Below are 16,275 nucleotides of genomic sequence, written 5' to 3' on the forward strand. Positions count from 1 at the left end.
CCTGTGTTAAGTGCACAGATAAAACCAATACGTGATTGGACTTTTACTCTCTGAAGCTTGACTTTTCCACCTCTGAGTGTGAGTGAGTGTGCGTGTGTGGGTGTGGGTGTGTGTGAGTGGATGTTGTCTGTAAGGAGTGTGGCTTTCTATGATGCAGTGAAGTGGGGGAGTTAGGTTAAGGTGAGAGTGTTGTGGAGTGCATGGAGAAATGTGGTATATATGAAGTGCTGCAGTCAGGTGTGCGTGTGTGGATGAGTGAATGGTTTGACAGAGAGAGCTGAGCTGATGAGAGAGTTCTAATGCAGGTTCAATTTAACTGGCCGTCAATTAAACTTGATAGGGCCTTGAGCAGCTGGCTCTTGACACAGGTGCAAATCAGCTTAATCAGCATCCTCTGTGATGTCACAGCAGTGCAGTGCGATAGACCTCTGAAGTTCGCCTACAAAAAAGCTTGCCATAGGCAGTTGGCTTCAATTAACTCCCGGATCTCCTTATATGGGCAAAGACGGCAGCTTTGGATCCTTTTTGTAGGCGAACTTCAGGGCCCTGTAACTCGAAAAATCAAACTTAACTTTACGTTACGCATGGCTTACGAACTCGTAAATCATAACGATCCGTGTGTAACTGAAACTTGTCGCAAGTCACACGTGAGATGCACGCAACTTTAACTGTAACTCGAAAGAGCAACCACTGTAAATGTTGTAGTAACGAGGGAATCAGCGTTCGTTTCCCCCCTGACAATCCAAGCTGCTCTTATAGCTGAGGAATGGAAGCTCTTACAGCTGCCTAATGAAAATAACTGTCACTTAGGTAAAGGGATTTAAAAAAAAAAAAACATTTTATTCTCAAGCTGACGAACACAAAGATACATTCTAGAAAGAAGATTTGGGACGTGAAAACAGAAACCGTAAACAGCTGGGTGAGGAGCACACAAGACGCGACTATAATGGCAGGAAACGAATGCTCAATTGCTAAAATAACGGAGACGAAGAGAATGCAAGAGGGCAAGCATGAATGCAAGCGACAGTAGCCTTGGTTATCCTAGGTTGTTCAGACACTTACGACAGCGTTACGTGTGGTATGATGCAGTCGTAACTTTTGTCTTAAAGTTACGTTACACGTAGACTTGCGAATCATATGAGTTACATGCGTATCTTTTTACGATAGGCTTAAGATATGCGTAAGGTCTAAGAGCAGCTAACGTGTGCTTCGAGTTACAGGGCCCAGAGGTCTATGAAAAGTCAATGGGGAAAAATATTTTGCTAATATCTCAAAAAGTTTAAAGTTTACAGAACTGAAATATACATTCACTTAGTCTCATTTTCAAGACCTACGTAACAAAGTTTGAACCAAGTTTCTACGTTAAACGGTTGAAGCTGAATTAGACCTGGTTAGGAGAATAACTAGAAATGCAATTCCAAGGAATTACCAGTGCATGAAAATGCAAAAAATGTATAGATAGATAATGTAGATATGGTTACTAAGGTTTAGCTAGGGTTAACATGGTGGTTGCATAGTTTAAAGAGAGTTGATAGTGTTAAGGTAGACATTTTAAAGCTTAAACATTCCTGTTCTAACTTAACTAATGATTTCTAACAGGTATTCTAAAATGTTAACTATGCTAACAATGATAACCAAGTTGATTGGTTTACTTAGTTAATGATTTCGGTAACACTTTACTTGACGGGTTCGTTCATAACACATTCATAACAGCTGTCATGAACTGCACATGAAGCATTCATGACTGTTTCATGAAACATGACTCAACATTCATACCAACCCTTTCATGAATGTGGAAGACAAAACGTCAAAAACTTGTCAAAATAAAAGTCCAACAATCGCAAAGCAGCATTGCTGTCTTTTTGTTTAAGCCAACCTGATCATGTTACATCTTAGTCAACGGGGAAGTCCAGTGTCCAGGAGAATTTAACTTTTTGTTTGTCTGTTTGTTTATTTTATGATGGTAACCTCTGACGAATGCATAATTGTCTACACCAATGACTGTATATATACTGTAGATATATAATACAGGAATGTCCAACCATTTAGAGGTTCACATGGTCAGTAGTTCACTTCCCAGTATGATGAATACTTCACAACTCGTATAGTAAAGTGACATTAGAGGTAGACTTCATAAAATATTCATGAGATGTTTACAAATGCTGGAGAGGATTCATAATACCCTGGATTACTAGATTGTTGGACTTTTATTTTGACAAGTTTTCGTTGTTTTGTCTTCCACATTCATGACAGTGCTGGTATGAATGTTAAGTCATGTTTCATGAATCAGTCATGAATGCTTCATGTGCAGTTCATGACAGCTGTTATGAATGTGTTATGAATGAACCCGTCAAGTGTTACCGTCAGTAGTTCACTTCCCAATATGATGAATACTTCACAACTCGTATAGTAAAGTGACATTTGAAGTAGACTTCATAAAATATTCATGAGATATTAACAAACGCTGGAGAGGATTCATAATACCCTGTATATGGATTACTAGATTGTTGGACTTTTATTTTGACAAGTTTCCGTCGTTCTGTCTTCCACATTCAGGAAAGGGTTGGTATGAATGTTGAGTCATATTTCATGAATCAGTCATGAATGCTTAATGTGCAGTTCATGACAGCTGTTATGAATGTGTTATGAATGAACCCGTCAAGTAAAGTGTTACCATGATTTCTAACAGTTATTACAAAAATGCTAACTATGTTAACAATGCTAACCAGGTTGATAAGCTAACTTAGTTGATGATTTCTAGCAGTAATGCTAAAAATGCTAACAATGCTAACAACTTTTTATGACAATCATCACAATCTCAAAAGTTTAAAGCTATTGAGCTACCAGTATTATTAGGCTACTGCCATAAAAATGGGCATGCTGTATTTTCTCATATAAAGGAACAATTTGAATGGTTAAGAACATGACAATTGAAGACTTCTTAAAATAAGGACCACCCTAGTTGACATACTGTACATGTAAGGGTTAAGTTTGTACCGTCGGAGTCTTTGCGAGACAATGAGTAAAATGACCGTAAGCAATAGGTAGAGCCTGTATCATCTGCGTTAAGTCGCTTTCAGACCCCTGCAGTAGCCTATGAAGTTTGCCAAACGAAGGTCCGACCCTTTGGTTAATTATAGGCTACATTACAGAATCTCTGTGTGTTTGAGTGAGGGGTGGCGCAGAATATGCGGCCGCTGTCACAGGGATTATACTGTTTTTGTGTTACCACCGACAGCGCGCCCATTTAGAATGTTGTTGCAACAATGCAGCATGTATTCTGGTACATCCGCAGCATTGATGAAAGATTGGAGCGTGACATACAGGCAAATTCGATCAGATGAACTGCGTAACGTTTAATTGGAACTCAGCGCTCAAATTCACGTTCCAGTTCTTTATTTACAAATGTGTTGCATGCAGTTCATAGTTCACAGAACACTGCATTTGATTCTATTTTATATGATGGAATATGCAGAAAGAAGAGAATTAGGCTGAAAGGTATATTGCTTTATAGCATATTCTAGTGTGTTTTTGAAAAGTAACTAAATAATGTAATTAGTAAAGTAATTTAATTTATTTTGGAAAAAGTAATCAGTAAAGTAACATGATTACTTTCTTAGATAAGTAATGAGTAACTAATTACTTTTCCCAAGTAACTTGACCAACACTTCTAAAGAGTTACAGTGTTACTAATCATTTGCTAACAATATACCCTTAACCTGAAAATGAAAGAGTTTCTGGAATCTTCACTGACCTGGAGAGAACAGCCAGTGTGCCCAGGTTGACCCTGTGGATGCCATCTAGTATCACCAATTTGCCCTCCTGAGCTGCATTAACTAGAGGGGAAGCTCTCCAAGCTGTGTCTCCATTGGGCAATGTGTATCGTTGCTGAAGCAGGTCCCGAGCGGTCATGTCCTGAGCAAGGTGTATCACACAGACAGACAGACACACAGACACACACACACACACACACACACACACACACACACACACACACACACACACACACACAAAGTTGTTATCATCAAATTCCTTAATCCATATGAAATGTTCCCCAGGTAACCTATTTTTTTTTTTTTCTGCCAATTGATGGCACTTGTGTTTTTATCTGACACATTTCACATACAATAATTACATTAAAATCAAATAAACTATTATTATCACAGTGCATGAAAATATGAAAATAAAAGTCCCCACTGCAATAATACACTATTAAATCATTTAACCATTGTATCTACTCAACTATTGAACTGTTCAACCATTCCAACTGTCAGTTATCATCAATCAACTACATGAAACCTCCATGTACCTAGCAACCAACATAGCAACCATTAAAATTAAGCGTTTATGACCGTTTCTATAGCAACCAACATGATTATACTACAGTAACTTCTTTATTCCTGATAGTGGCCACCATGGATACCCTAGCAACAAATGTTTCAAAATAAAAGTCCTCACTAGCAAGTTAGCTAGTTAGCATTGTTAGCATGTTTAGTATAACTGCTAGGCTGTGTCTCATTCCGCCCACTTCTACCCTTTGACCACTTAGTTTTAAGTATAGTGTAGATCAGTGATTCTTAACCATAGGGCCGCGGCCCAAACTTGGGCCGCCGGCACCCCGCCGAGGGCCGCAACAAACTTTCAGTTTTGCACCTGTGGGCCGCAAGGGCCGCGGGACTGCCATCAGGGGTGTCCAAACCAACTCTCGCCAGCCACGCACTTTAATTCGGCCCGCCGAGCGTGCACTAGTTTATCATAGATCCGGCCCGCATGCACTTAGTTTATCATGCTGCTCGCTTTTTTTTTTTTTTTTTTTCCAGCAACAACGACGTTGTGGTTGACATTACTGCAAACTCCTTAGATAACGTTTACATTTAGCTTACAATATAAATATCAAAACAGCATGAGATGCAGGAGATGATACTCTTTGAAATCTCTATTGCAGCAAATCTAATTAGCCTATGTCATAACGTTATACTCATAACGTAGGCAATTGGGAACGTGTTTGAGCGCGCATGAAAGGGAGAGAGAGCGCCAGCTGGCTTGTCATTGTTGATAACTGATATCTCCTTTTTATAAGAAACGTTTAAAAGAAAAACGCGAAGACAACAGTATAGTTCCACTCCTGAGCAATCAACTGTGAGAGGGCACTGCCATAGGTAGCCTACAGAAGCCAGCAAGAGTCTTAAAGTGACAGTGCACCATTTATAAATTATTCTTATAAATAATATAAATTCTTAACGAAATTATTTTCTACAACAAAATTACTTTGTCATTATTATAATTTAAATAATTCTATATGTTATATATACTGCATTGTGTGTGTGTACATGTCCTGGGTTGGGGGGGGTGGTAATATTAATAATTTGGTATATTTAATGGGCCGCGGGCCACTTTGTACTTTAAAAATTGGGCCTCGAGGTCAAAAAGGTTAAGAACCCCTGGTGTAGATAACACAAAAAAGTCAGTGCACTGAAGGTACCCTGACGACCCCCTAAAAACGGTCAAAAAGTTCAGTGTGGAACGATGGACCCTACTCACACTAAACGGACGCCATCTTGACTAAAAAGCGGAAGGGGAGGGACTAAGGACATCTTGGAGGTTTTTCAAATTTGAAAACAATGGCGGACAATTCAACCGAGCCTGTATCATTGCAGGTCCGGTTGTCTCTGCTTTCATATTTAAATGGTGGTAAAACGAGACACTGTACTGTTGTCTAATGCATCACTTACATGTCCCTCACTGACTGAAGCCAACATAATTATTTGGCGAGTTAATTAGCCTAAAAGTTACAGGTTAATGCTACCTAGCTAACACATTAAGCCAGCCAGACACTGGGATGAGCATGTTATACATGTTAACTCTATGGTATTAATGTAAGTAACAGCAGAAATACAAAACGTTTACTGTTGTCTAATGCATTAATTACATGTCATCACTGTTTAAAGCCAACAATCATTGGCAGAGTTAACGTAACCTTACATGGTAGTGCTAACTAGCTACCTGGCACGTCACGTTTGTAACGTTCATTCCGCCTGTCATTTCCTGTAAGTGTGTTAACAAAAGTGTTCATTTTGGGACAGTACTAATCATCGAAAGTGGGCACTACGGCAGTAAGTGGTCAGTGCACATTCGCAGTGCACTGACGAAAGTTGGCATTGTTAGCATTTGTAACATAACATGTAACATGGGCGACCACCACACATTGCCTTCTAATCTGTGGGAAACACTGAGGGCAGTCTTATGTTGCCCCCTTGCGGTTGCAGTTTTAATTACAAATGCTGCACTTTCGGGATTCCAGATTTCCCTAATTTTAGCCGCATTGTTCAAAATCCCAGTCAAACTCCTGCTACTCGATTGGGAGACACGCCCACTTCCTGAAGCTTCCCTCACCTGATGATAATTGTCAATCAGCCTCACTAGTGTGTGTGTGTGTGTGTCTCTTGTGCTGACTGCTTGCTCCTTGGCCTGCCGCATGTGTTTGCTGCGTCTATGACTTTGTAAGTTTATCTAATCTTTTGCACTGATATTAATTTGATAACTTAAATGCTTCATTTGGTTAAAGATTTCCTTTGTGGTTATGTGAGTGTATTATTATTTATTATTATTATGATTTGTATCAGTAAAGCTTGCTTTGTTTGATTGTAGATACCAGCAATATACAGCAATTGTAACCCACACTGGAGCAAACAACAAAGAAAGAAGCCAATGGCAAATAAATGCAATTGAGAAGTAATTCTTGGATTCATTCCTGTGTTCTAAACGACACACCATTCTGGTAGCAGTCATCTGTAACCAGCCAAACTCCACATATTTTACATGGTCCTTCGAGCCGGAGAGGCTGCTGGAATGGAGTCAGAAGACAACCCTGGGAAACTGAAGCATTCAGCTAGGCATGTGAGGCCTCCTGTGTGGCATCAGGATTATGAAATGGTACATCCCCACTCTTCTGCTACAAATGTTCAAGGTCAATCAGAAGGAGGAGTAAATCCAGAAGGCCTGCTGCCACATGGAAACACAGATGTGAAATCTCTGACTGAGGAGGTAAAACAGATGAAAGGTATACTAATGGATTTGGGAGAAATGATGAGGCATATGAAGATCCGAAGTGACTGCTCTTCCTTCCTTTCCGATTCACAAAGCCCATCTCCAGAGAGACAGGCAGGAGAGAGAGATCCACCAGTGGACTTTAGGACATCCTTTGTGCAGGAGTTGGGAGAATGTCTTCGTCAACACCAGGAAGAGAGACAAAACCTGCCTCTCCCTTCACCACCAAGGTTTAGTAGACAAAGCACTCTTCACCTCCACCTGCCCCTATGCTTCCCACACCCTCGGCCCGAGCAAGTAGAGAACCACCAGACATAAATGCTGGCCCAAATGTTCATGCACATCCTGAGCCACCAATTTCTTGTCAGAGGAACTTAACCTCACAAGCCTCTATGAATTTCAATCCGATTCCACAGTACCTGAATCAGCCACTAGGTACCAACCAAGAGTTCTCTCATATCTACAATGACTTTGGTCATCCAGGTCTTTTTCCTGGTGACTCCCAGTCAGCGAGGAGTGATGCCCCCCTCCAATATAATCAACTGCCAGGAAATGCTTTCTATTTTCCATGCCCTCCATGGATGCCGCCGCTAATGTCATCATATCCAGCTTACTTTCAAAATGGTGGATTATTCAGGCCTCCTTATTTTTCTTATCCTGTCCCTAATGTGCCATTTGCTCCACCCGTCCACCCAGAGTATGTGGCTCCAATAGCTGCTGCACCACAACCTCCTCAGGCTTCCCTCCAGCCTGCACCAGCCTCACAGATTAGAGTGACAGCCCCTGCCAATAACTTTGTAGATATTCCTGCTCGTTCCTCTCGCCATTTGCCTTTCGCCCCGGCACTAGCTGACCCTGTTAGGCCCTTAGAAGAGTATGCAGATAATCATCCTAGAAATGTCCTGCCCCAGTCTAATGAGGCACCTTTTGATCAGGTGCATTATCCTCGTAGGCCCCATCCTGCTGCAGTCACTCTTTCCTGTATTCCAGCCCAATCATCAGTTCCTGTGCCCTCCACACTAGTGCCCCTTGCTCAGCTCAGAAGGTCAGCATATGAAAAGCCTTCGTTCCCGTTCTTTAGAAGAGAAGACCCTCATGAGTTTGCCATGCTAAATATGGCTTTGGAGAACTTATTGCCACCCGAGGAACATGAGCAGTATAAATATCATATTCTTCTTGACCATTTGAAATTGGATTCAGCTCGTCATCTTGCCCTTGCCTATGCTCATCACCCACAGCCTTACACCACTTCTTTAAAAGCTCTTCAGAAGACGTACGGCCAACCACACCACCTAGTGTTAAGAGAAATCACTTCCATTCAGAGCCTTCCAAGTGTTCCCTCTGGAGACTCCCGAGGATTCAGTCAGTTTGCCGTACGTATCAGAGCTTTGGTAGGCATGCTTCAGTCCTGGGGCCATGATGAAGGTGCAAAGGAGCTAGCCTGTGCATCCCATGTCCATCAACTGCTCAGTAAGCTTCCCGCTGACCAAGTTGCCAGTTTTGCCAAACAAGCCCGAATATTAAGACCAGATGTGTCGTATAATCTTATAGAATTTGCAAATTGGTTAGAGGAGGAAGCAGAATGTCAAAGTTTGGCTGTTCGAGTGAGTGAGCAAGCACGTAATGTCATAAAGCCACCAGCCAGAGATGGAGGAACCATGAAATCAGTCCCCCCTACTGCCACTTACCTTGAAGGTGTAAGTCTGGAAGAGAGTGCCAGAGTTCACACCCAGAATCGAAACACCAACCCACATGTGAAATTCTTGAGTGAACATGCATCCTCGTCCTGTGCTTTCTGTGACAGTCAAGATCACCATCTTAGTCAGTGTCCTGAATTTCAGGAATTTGATGTAGAAGCCAAGAGGAAGTGGATTGTGGACAATGGCCGCTGCTGGAGGTGTGGACGTTCTCATTGTTCCGTCAACTGTGACCTGAAGAGAGGCTGCCCCCAATGCAGAGATCAGCATTTAGGAATCCTGCATGACGTGAATATCCATAGAAGTGAGCAACAAATTCTCTATTTGAATAGGCCCAGTGGATTCAACTCTGTACTCCTTAACTCATTCACTGCCTTTGACGTCTTTAAACGTCAATTTAGACACATACGTTGACTGCCATTGACGTCTATAGACGTCAATTGCCGTTTTCAATGGGGAGGGCTCCTGGGTGGGCTTGGGAACGATCTGGCAGAGTTTCAGACTTGTAAACAGACTGCACTAGCGATCCGAACCTCTAGATGGCAACAGTGCCATTTGGATCATTAGTATCTGCCTAGAGTGCACAAGTCATGCAGAGACAACTAGCAAACACACTGAAGATCGACCACAGTGGATCTAGTTTGCACGCGATGCAGGGAATAAATATGCTTACTTCTTACATCAAGGATGGAAAACACGTGAACGGTATGATCCATTTACATTGGATATTGTGATATAGACTAACAACAACCTTGCTAGTGCTAGCTTGCTAAGTCTAGCATCCTGTTCAGAGTCTTTAGCGACCATCAGAGTCCCTAGCAACCTTGACCAGACTGACGAGATAACAGTGCAATCGTGGTTGACATACTACTGAAACGCTAACGATAAAAAGTTGATTTTCACAGAAAGATCGTTTTCTCCATGTTTTGGTCAAAAACAGGTGTTTTTAGCAAAACTAACCCATGTTCTACTGACGATTACTAAAGAACGGAAAACGATAGAAACAAGCCGTTTTTTCCTGGTGAAAGAAGAGAGTCTACTCTTTCATTTGGTACCTTCGGTGTTTACATAGGCCCAATCCCAATGTCAGCCCTAAAGACTAAGAACTAAAGACTCACAGACTTAATTGACCTCAGGTGCTAAGTGAGTGAGTGTGTGAGGCCACATAGGCTCAGATAGGTATTTGGGATTGGGACAGCACTTCACGAGATCACATGTACCTTTGCGATGTTTACTAACAAAGACGTTGCTAACATTTGCACCATGCACGTGTGTCATGCGTGCTGTTGTTTACCTTCATTTCCGGATCTTTCTATGATCTCCGCGGTAAACGTCACAACACTTTGAACTGTGGGTAATACCCTTAGGTTAAGTCTGCACCGATGCAGACTCACGGAAAGGGCTCGGTAAGTCTGTACTCAAGCCCTCCCGCCCGTTGTAATTCGACATTGGGACAGCCCTAAACCCTTACGAATTTCGCGAGAACGCGCACCGAAGTCCGTGAGTTCGTGAGTCCGGACATTGGGATTGGGCCATAGTCATAAAGCTCACCGTTCGGTGGATCTTGGAAAAACAGTCAAAATGCTGTAAAACGTCTGGCAGTATGGAGCGCTCTGCACTGAAAATCGCTGGCAGCCAATGAGTTAAGGTAGTAAAAGTCGTCCTGACTCATAAAGGAAAATCCCTGGAGACCTATGCCATTCTGGATGACGGTTCAGAGAGAACCATGCTCCTGTCCTCTGCTGCGGAGAATTTAGGCCTCCATGGTGCGGCTGAGTCCTTAGTCCTACGCACAATCAGACAAGGCACAGAGAGAATTGAGGGTGCTACAGTGTCCTTTTCTATCTCATCAGTTTCCCATCAGCAAAAGACATATGAAATCAAAAATGCCTTTACCAGACCTGCAAACCCCTCAGCGTAAAAAAGGTGACAGTGTCCTACGGGGGGGGGGGGGGGGGGGGGTCTTGGCATATAAAGAAAACTGCTCGTTTTTTATATGCATATATTACTTTAAATATTATTATATAATACATATACATGTATGATGTATGTAAACACAAACATACACACACGCACACACGGGGGAGAATAAGTATTTGAACCCATGCTTAAGTTGACTAAAAAGAGGAGTAGAAAATCATCTTCATGCCTTATTTCAAAAAATGAGTAAAAATCAAGGATTTTCTTCAAAAAATGAGAAGAATCTATCGTAAGTAAATACATTTTCTTCCTTAACACTAGAAGCGCCAAGCGCCGGTCATTTGACCGCTGACGCGTATTACTAGAAGCGCCGTGAAGGTTTGACCTAGATATACCTAGAACGGCCGGGCTGCGGTCTTTTGACCGCAGTGATTACAAAAAAAAAAAACAATTTCACTCGATTAAATTCCAGGACCCTACGTTCACGACTTTTCCTAAATACGCGTGTTTTGTCACCCAGAATTTTTACATGACCAAAAGCACACCGGTACAAGCTAGTTTAGAGCTATTTTGCGCTCACTTATGTGACAACACTATGTTGTCTCGCGTTCGGCCATGTTTGTCCAGGCTGCTATTCTCTTTTCTCACAGCAGATGTCGCAAGGGTTTCCTGTCAGTCGGGCATGAGAATAATATTTGACCATAAAACATATAGTTTATATATGTGCAATATGTATTATATATGTTATTTATTTTAATAACTATTTTTCATTTACATGGCATAGTCTATGGAGGCGATTCACAGTGGTAAAATGCGAGTTTGTTTTGAAAACGTTGCGACGTTGACATTAGGTAGGCCTACGTGCATGTGTAAAAAATATTTTCAGCTGAAATTCGTCGAAGCCTATTAGTACGTAGGGCGCGTATGCCTACGTACATTCATAGTTGTATCTTATCTTCTATTTGTAGGCTATCTTTTAAAGCTCAGACTAATGTATAAGCATTTTCTTACATATTTGCTGGACAAACAAATCTATTTACATTATTTCAGTTCAACTCCCTCGACTAGTACACAGGAGATCCGGGTTCACAACTCAGCACGAGCGAAATAATTTAGATCATATTGACTGAATTCTCTGACCGTTTTTCAACGTCGACAAACAATTATTTTTTGTTAATGGTTTTTAATAACAAACTATCTGAAATAAACGGATGAATCACAATACTGTTTACCATTAACGAAAAATAATTTCGCCAGCCATTAATTTTCTGAGCCAAATTGAGCCGCCATCTGACAAACTTTGACTAAGCCAGTTAGACTTTTTGCATCTAAAAATAATTATATCATAGAGACACGCGAAAAATAAACGAGCCTAGAAACTAGGCCTAGATTCTACATGAGATTTTCCCACTGGACACACCACATCAGTATTGTGCTCGTTGCTACGATACACAGGACTCACAGTGAGTTGACGACCATGGGGGAGAGAAGCAAACAACGTAGCCTAATCTTGATCTCGCCTTACATACTTTCCTAATTCCTACGTTGGGCTAGTCCAGGGGTCGGCAACCCAAAATGTTCAAAGAGCCATTTTGGACCAAAAAAACAAAAAACAAATCTGTCTGGAGCCGCAAAAAAATTAAAAGCCTTATGTAAGCCTTATATGAAGGTAACACAGGCTGTAAGTGTATATTATCTATATTAGCCTACTATCAAAATGACTAAGTAGGCTACAACGAGGCTACATAACGAGCTTTCATGATTAAATGTTTTTCCCTACAGCGCATCTCGGAGAGAATGACACACCACGTGACTACTCCGCTGGTGCTTTAAGTTCAACTTCGTGTTATCACCGTCCGTGAACCGTTGTTTTCCACGTTTTAATATCTCTCAGGTTGCAACAAAATTTCTCCAGAAGTAGGCTACTGCAATCGCACTTTTTCCCTCAGTCCCAACTGGGTAGTCGGCTGCAAATGTAGCATGCCTTCCCTGAAAATGTCTTTCTAAATGTCTCTCTTTTTGTTGTTCGCCAACTTCTCATTACAAAGCAAGCAAACATGCAGGCAATCCTTCCGCAATGGCAATGAAAGCAAATGATTCGGTCCATTCTGCCTTAAATTCTCTGATCTCATCGGCTATCTTTCTCTTTTTCCCTTTGGGATCCATGCCATGGCACGGCGCCGCTCTGAAACGTGTGTCGTAGGCTATCAAATCTTCGTTGACAGAAATGTTGAACTTTAATATTTATTATGCACATTTTTACAACATTGGAAAACGTTAAGAATGTTTGTCCTGATACAGAAACCATATTAAAACAAACAAACAAAAATCCCCCCATTCATTTTCATACATTGTTGAAGACGCTCAGGGAGCCACCAGGGTTGCGCTAAAGAGCCGCATGCGGCTCCAGAGCCGCAGGTTGCCGACCCCTGGGCTAGTCAGACTTAGGGATGTCACGAGAACCGATACTTGCGATACCTCTCGATTCCAAAATTAAAAAACACCGGCGATGCCCATTTTTTCGAAGCACCGTAAGCACCGACGCCAGCATAAGCATCGGTGCTGCGACTCTTCCGGAACTGATGGGGGCAATACAGTGTTTCCCACACATAGACTAATTTGAGGCGATGCGCCACAGATTCAGCACCGGCCGCCACATATGGTTTCGTTACTTTTTATTTTATTTATTTATCTATTTTTCAACGCTATTGAAAAACACGCAACATTCGTTAAAGGGATATTCCGCCATTTTTGGAAATACGCTCATTTTCCACCTCCCCTCGAGCAAAACAATCGATATTTACCTTGTTCTCGTTCATCCAGCCATTCTGTGAGTCTGGCGATACAACTTTTAGCTTCAGCCTAGCATAGATCATTGAATCGGATTAGACCATTAGCTTCTCGCCTGCTAGCTTCATGTTTAAAAGTGACAAAGATTTCTGGTAATTTTCCCATTTAAAACGTGTCTCCTCTCAAGTTAGAAAGTGCAATAAGACCAACTGAAAATGAAACCTGGCGTTTTTCTAGGCTGATTTGACATGGAACTACACTCTCATCTGGCGTAAGAATCGAGGCAACTTGCAAACGTACCATAGGCGTAGTGATATCGTACGCAGCATCTGAAAATAGTCCCCATAGACAACAAGCAGTAGTAGTGCCAGTAGTGTGCAAGTTGCCTTGATTATTACGCCAGATGAGAGTGTAGTTCCATGTCAAATCAGCCTAGAAAAACGCCAGGTTTCATTTTCAGTTGGTCTTATTGCACTTTCTAACTTGAGAGGAGACACGTTTTAAATGAGAAAATTACCAGAAATCTTAGTCACTTTTAAACATGAAGCTAGCAGGCGAGAAGCTAATGGTCTAATCCGATTCAATGATCTATGCTAGGCTGAAGCTAAAAGTTGTATCGCCAGACTCACAGAATGGCTGGATGAACGGGAACAAGGTAAATATCGATTGTTTTGCTCGAGGGGAGGTGGAAAATGAGCGTATTTCCAAAAATGGCGGAATATCCCTTTAAGCTGAATTTCCTTTCCCTGCTCTCCCTCTCTGTCACTCACGCGTCTGTCTCTCATGCATGCACACACACACAGTCCCCTCCGTGCACACAGCGTCTGTCTCCATGAAAACCAACCAATCATTCCTGGAAGCGTGGTCGTACTGATGCACCTTACGCTGCCCGGGTGGAAGCATAGTTCTTCTTCCACAACGTTTGTAGACTATGCGTGCAACTTTACCAAACAGTAGAAGTAAACTCACTCTCCTTGGCCCGCTCTCGTGCGTGGTCAATGGACACCCGCCCACGACATGCACATTTAATAAAACATTCACAATCGTGAACGCAATGACGCACAGAAGACGACTAGCTAAATTGCTGTTTAAAATCCGGTTAGCATCATTAGCAGGCTATGCCGCAGACATTTGATTAAAACTTGCATTCAAGTTGACTGACCATCTCAATACCAATGTTTTTCAACTCCAAGACTTAAAAGGGCCTGTCCCAAGGAGAAAAAGTAGCTTACCTTGAAACTTAAACACATGTGGGGAAACTGAACAGTCCAACCAGTAGAGTAGCCTATGATAAGATTAGCCTGCTACTTTGTTTACAATATTTTGAGGCTTCTACCAGACGGCTGAATTTAAGAGGTGGAGTTGTAATATGAATAGTTGGCTATAATCTGCATAAAGTTTGCTGTTATGAAGATCAGAAATTTCAGTATATAGAATGTATAAATAGTTACAGAATGTGTGTTTCAAATAAAGACTTTGCATCTTGTAAAAAAAATCATTCACATTATATGAAAGCAGAGCGATAAAAAGGCGATGCAAGTTGTTGGTTTTTATACAGTAGGCTACAATCCATTAGAAACGTGATTGAATTAATTATGTGTAAGCCTATGTGATATGCTTGCAATTGGATACTGTATTCTGCTATGCACTGTAGAAATTATATTTCAGTATTCTGCAAATATTTAAAGAAATTCATTAAGTACATGGGATTTTAGAAAATCCTTTTTTTAAACGATAGTATCGAATTTGGCATCGAGAATCGTGTAATTTTGCTGGTATTGGCACCGACTACTGATTTTTTGGTATCGTGACACCCCTAGTCAGACTTTTGTTAAATCTTCAGGGCCCGGTTGCACAAACACCAAAACCAAAGATTGATGATATCAACCAAATATTCTGGAACAGACGGATTTACAACATTGAACGCGATAGGCTATTAGGCTACTGCGACTTCCACCGTTTCCTTTCCAGAGATTGCTGCGCTGTTCACAACGCATGCAGTCTACATTGAAGTGAAACGTGCAGAACGTTGTCCAAAACAATACAATAACATTGTGTGTTGAGATCTAGTACAATATAGACATCTGTAGACATGAAGTGGCAACTAAAGCCATTATCAGTCATGAAAACTTTGGCGGCTGCAGCCTCATTTAGGTGGAAGAATGCGCAATCATGTTTCATCGCATATGCGCGTTTCAGAATGTTCGAATTCGCCAGCGTGCGTGTAGTTGTGTGAATATAAAAAAATAGAATAGTCTATATTTATTGATGCCTTGCTTAAAAGAACTTCCGCCATGAACAAGTCGGGAATCGAACCAGCTACCCTTGGGATATGAGGCCGAAGCTCTAACCAGTGGACCACAGTTCTCCTCTGTTGAGCTATCATTAAAAAGTGTTTATCAATGCTGAATCTCGAATTCACAGACGTTACCTTAAATTGTAGAAACAATAGGCCTATAGCTTTTTTTCAGCAGACATCGCAAACATATCATACACATTCACAAAACGGAGAATATCTTTCTGCTCAGCATAGCTCTCTACCCCCCCCTCCGATGTAGCTAGACCCTATAAGATGCTTCTCCCTAAAGTAATAAAAATTGTTTTAGAAAGTAGCCACGGCAGCCTGTAAAATGCGGCCTGAAATCCTGGCTACTGTGTAATTGAAACCAGACTGTTCTTTGTTCCAGGTACGATAATTTTCGGCTGCGCAAACATATAGGCTACCTATTAAATGAATAGAAGTGAATTTGGGGAGTGAATTGGAACTAGCCACCCATTCACTTTTAGAGCATTTTAGTTGAAAGTCAAGTTTGCTTAAGGT

The 16,275-nt window shown here is 41.5% G+C and overlaps 1 protein-coding gene across 1 annotated transcript in view; it reads right to left on the reverse strand.

Annotated features, from left to right (window-relative positions):
- The window catches only part of vwa8 (von Willebrand factor A domain containing 8), a 284,869-nt gene that overhangs the window by 210,444 nt on the left and 58,150 nt on the right, over positions 1–16,275 (reverse strand). Inside the window, exon 13 of the mRNA XM_062533722.1 lies at positions 3,755–3,915. Coding sequence (XP_062389706.1) covers positions 3,755–3,915 — 161 coding nt within the window. The remainder of the gene's footprint in view (positions 1–3,754; positions 3,916–16,275) is intronic.

This window comes from Sardina pilchardus, chromosome 4, assembly GCF_963854185.1.
Source record: "Sardina pilchardus chromosome 4, fSarPil1.1, whole genome shotgun sequence".
Classification (NCBI taxonomy): domain Eukaryota; kingdom Metazoa; phylum Chordata; class Actinopteri; order Clupeiformes; family Clupeidae; genus Sardina; species Sardina pilchardus.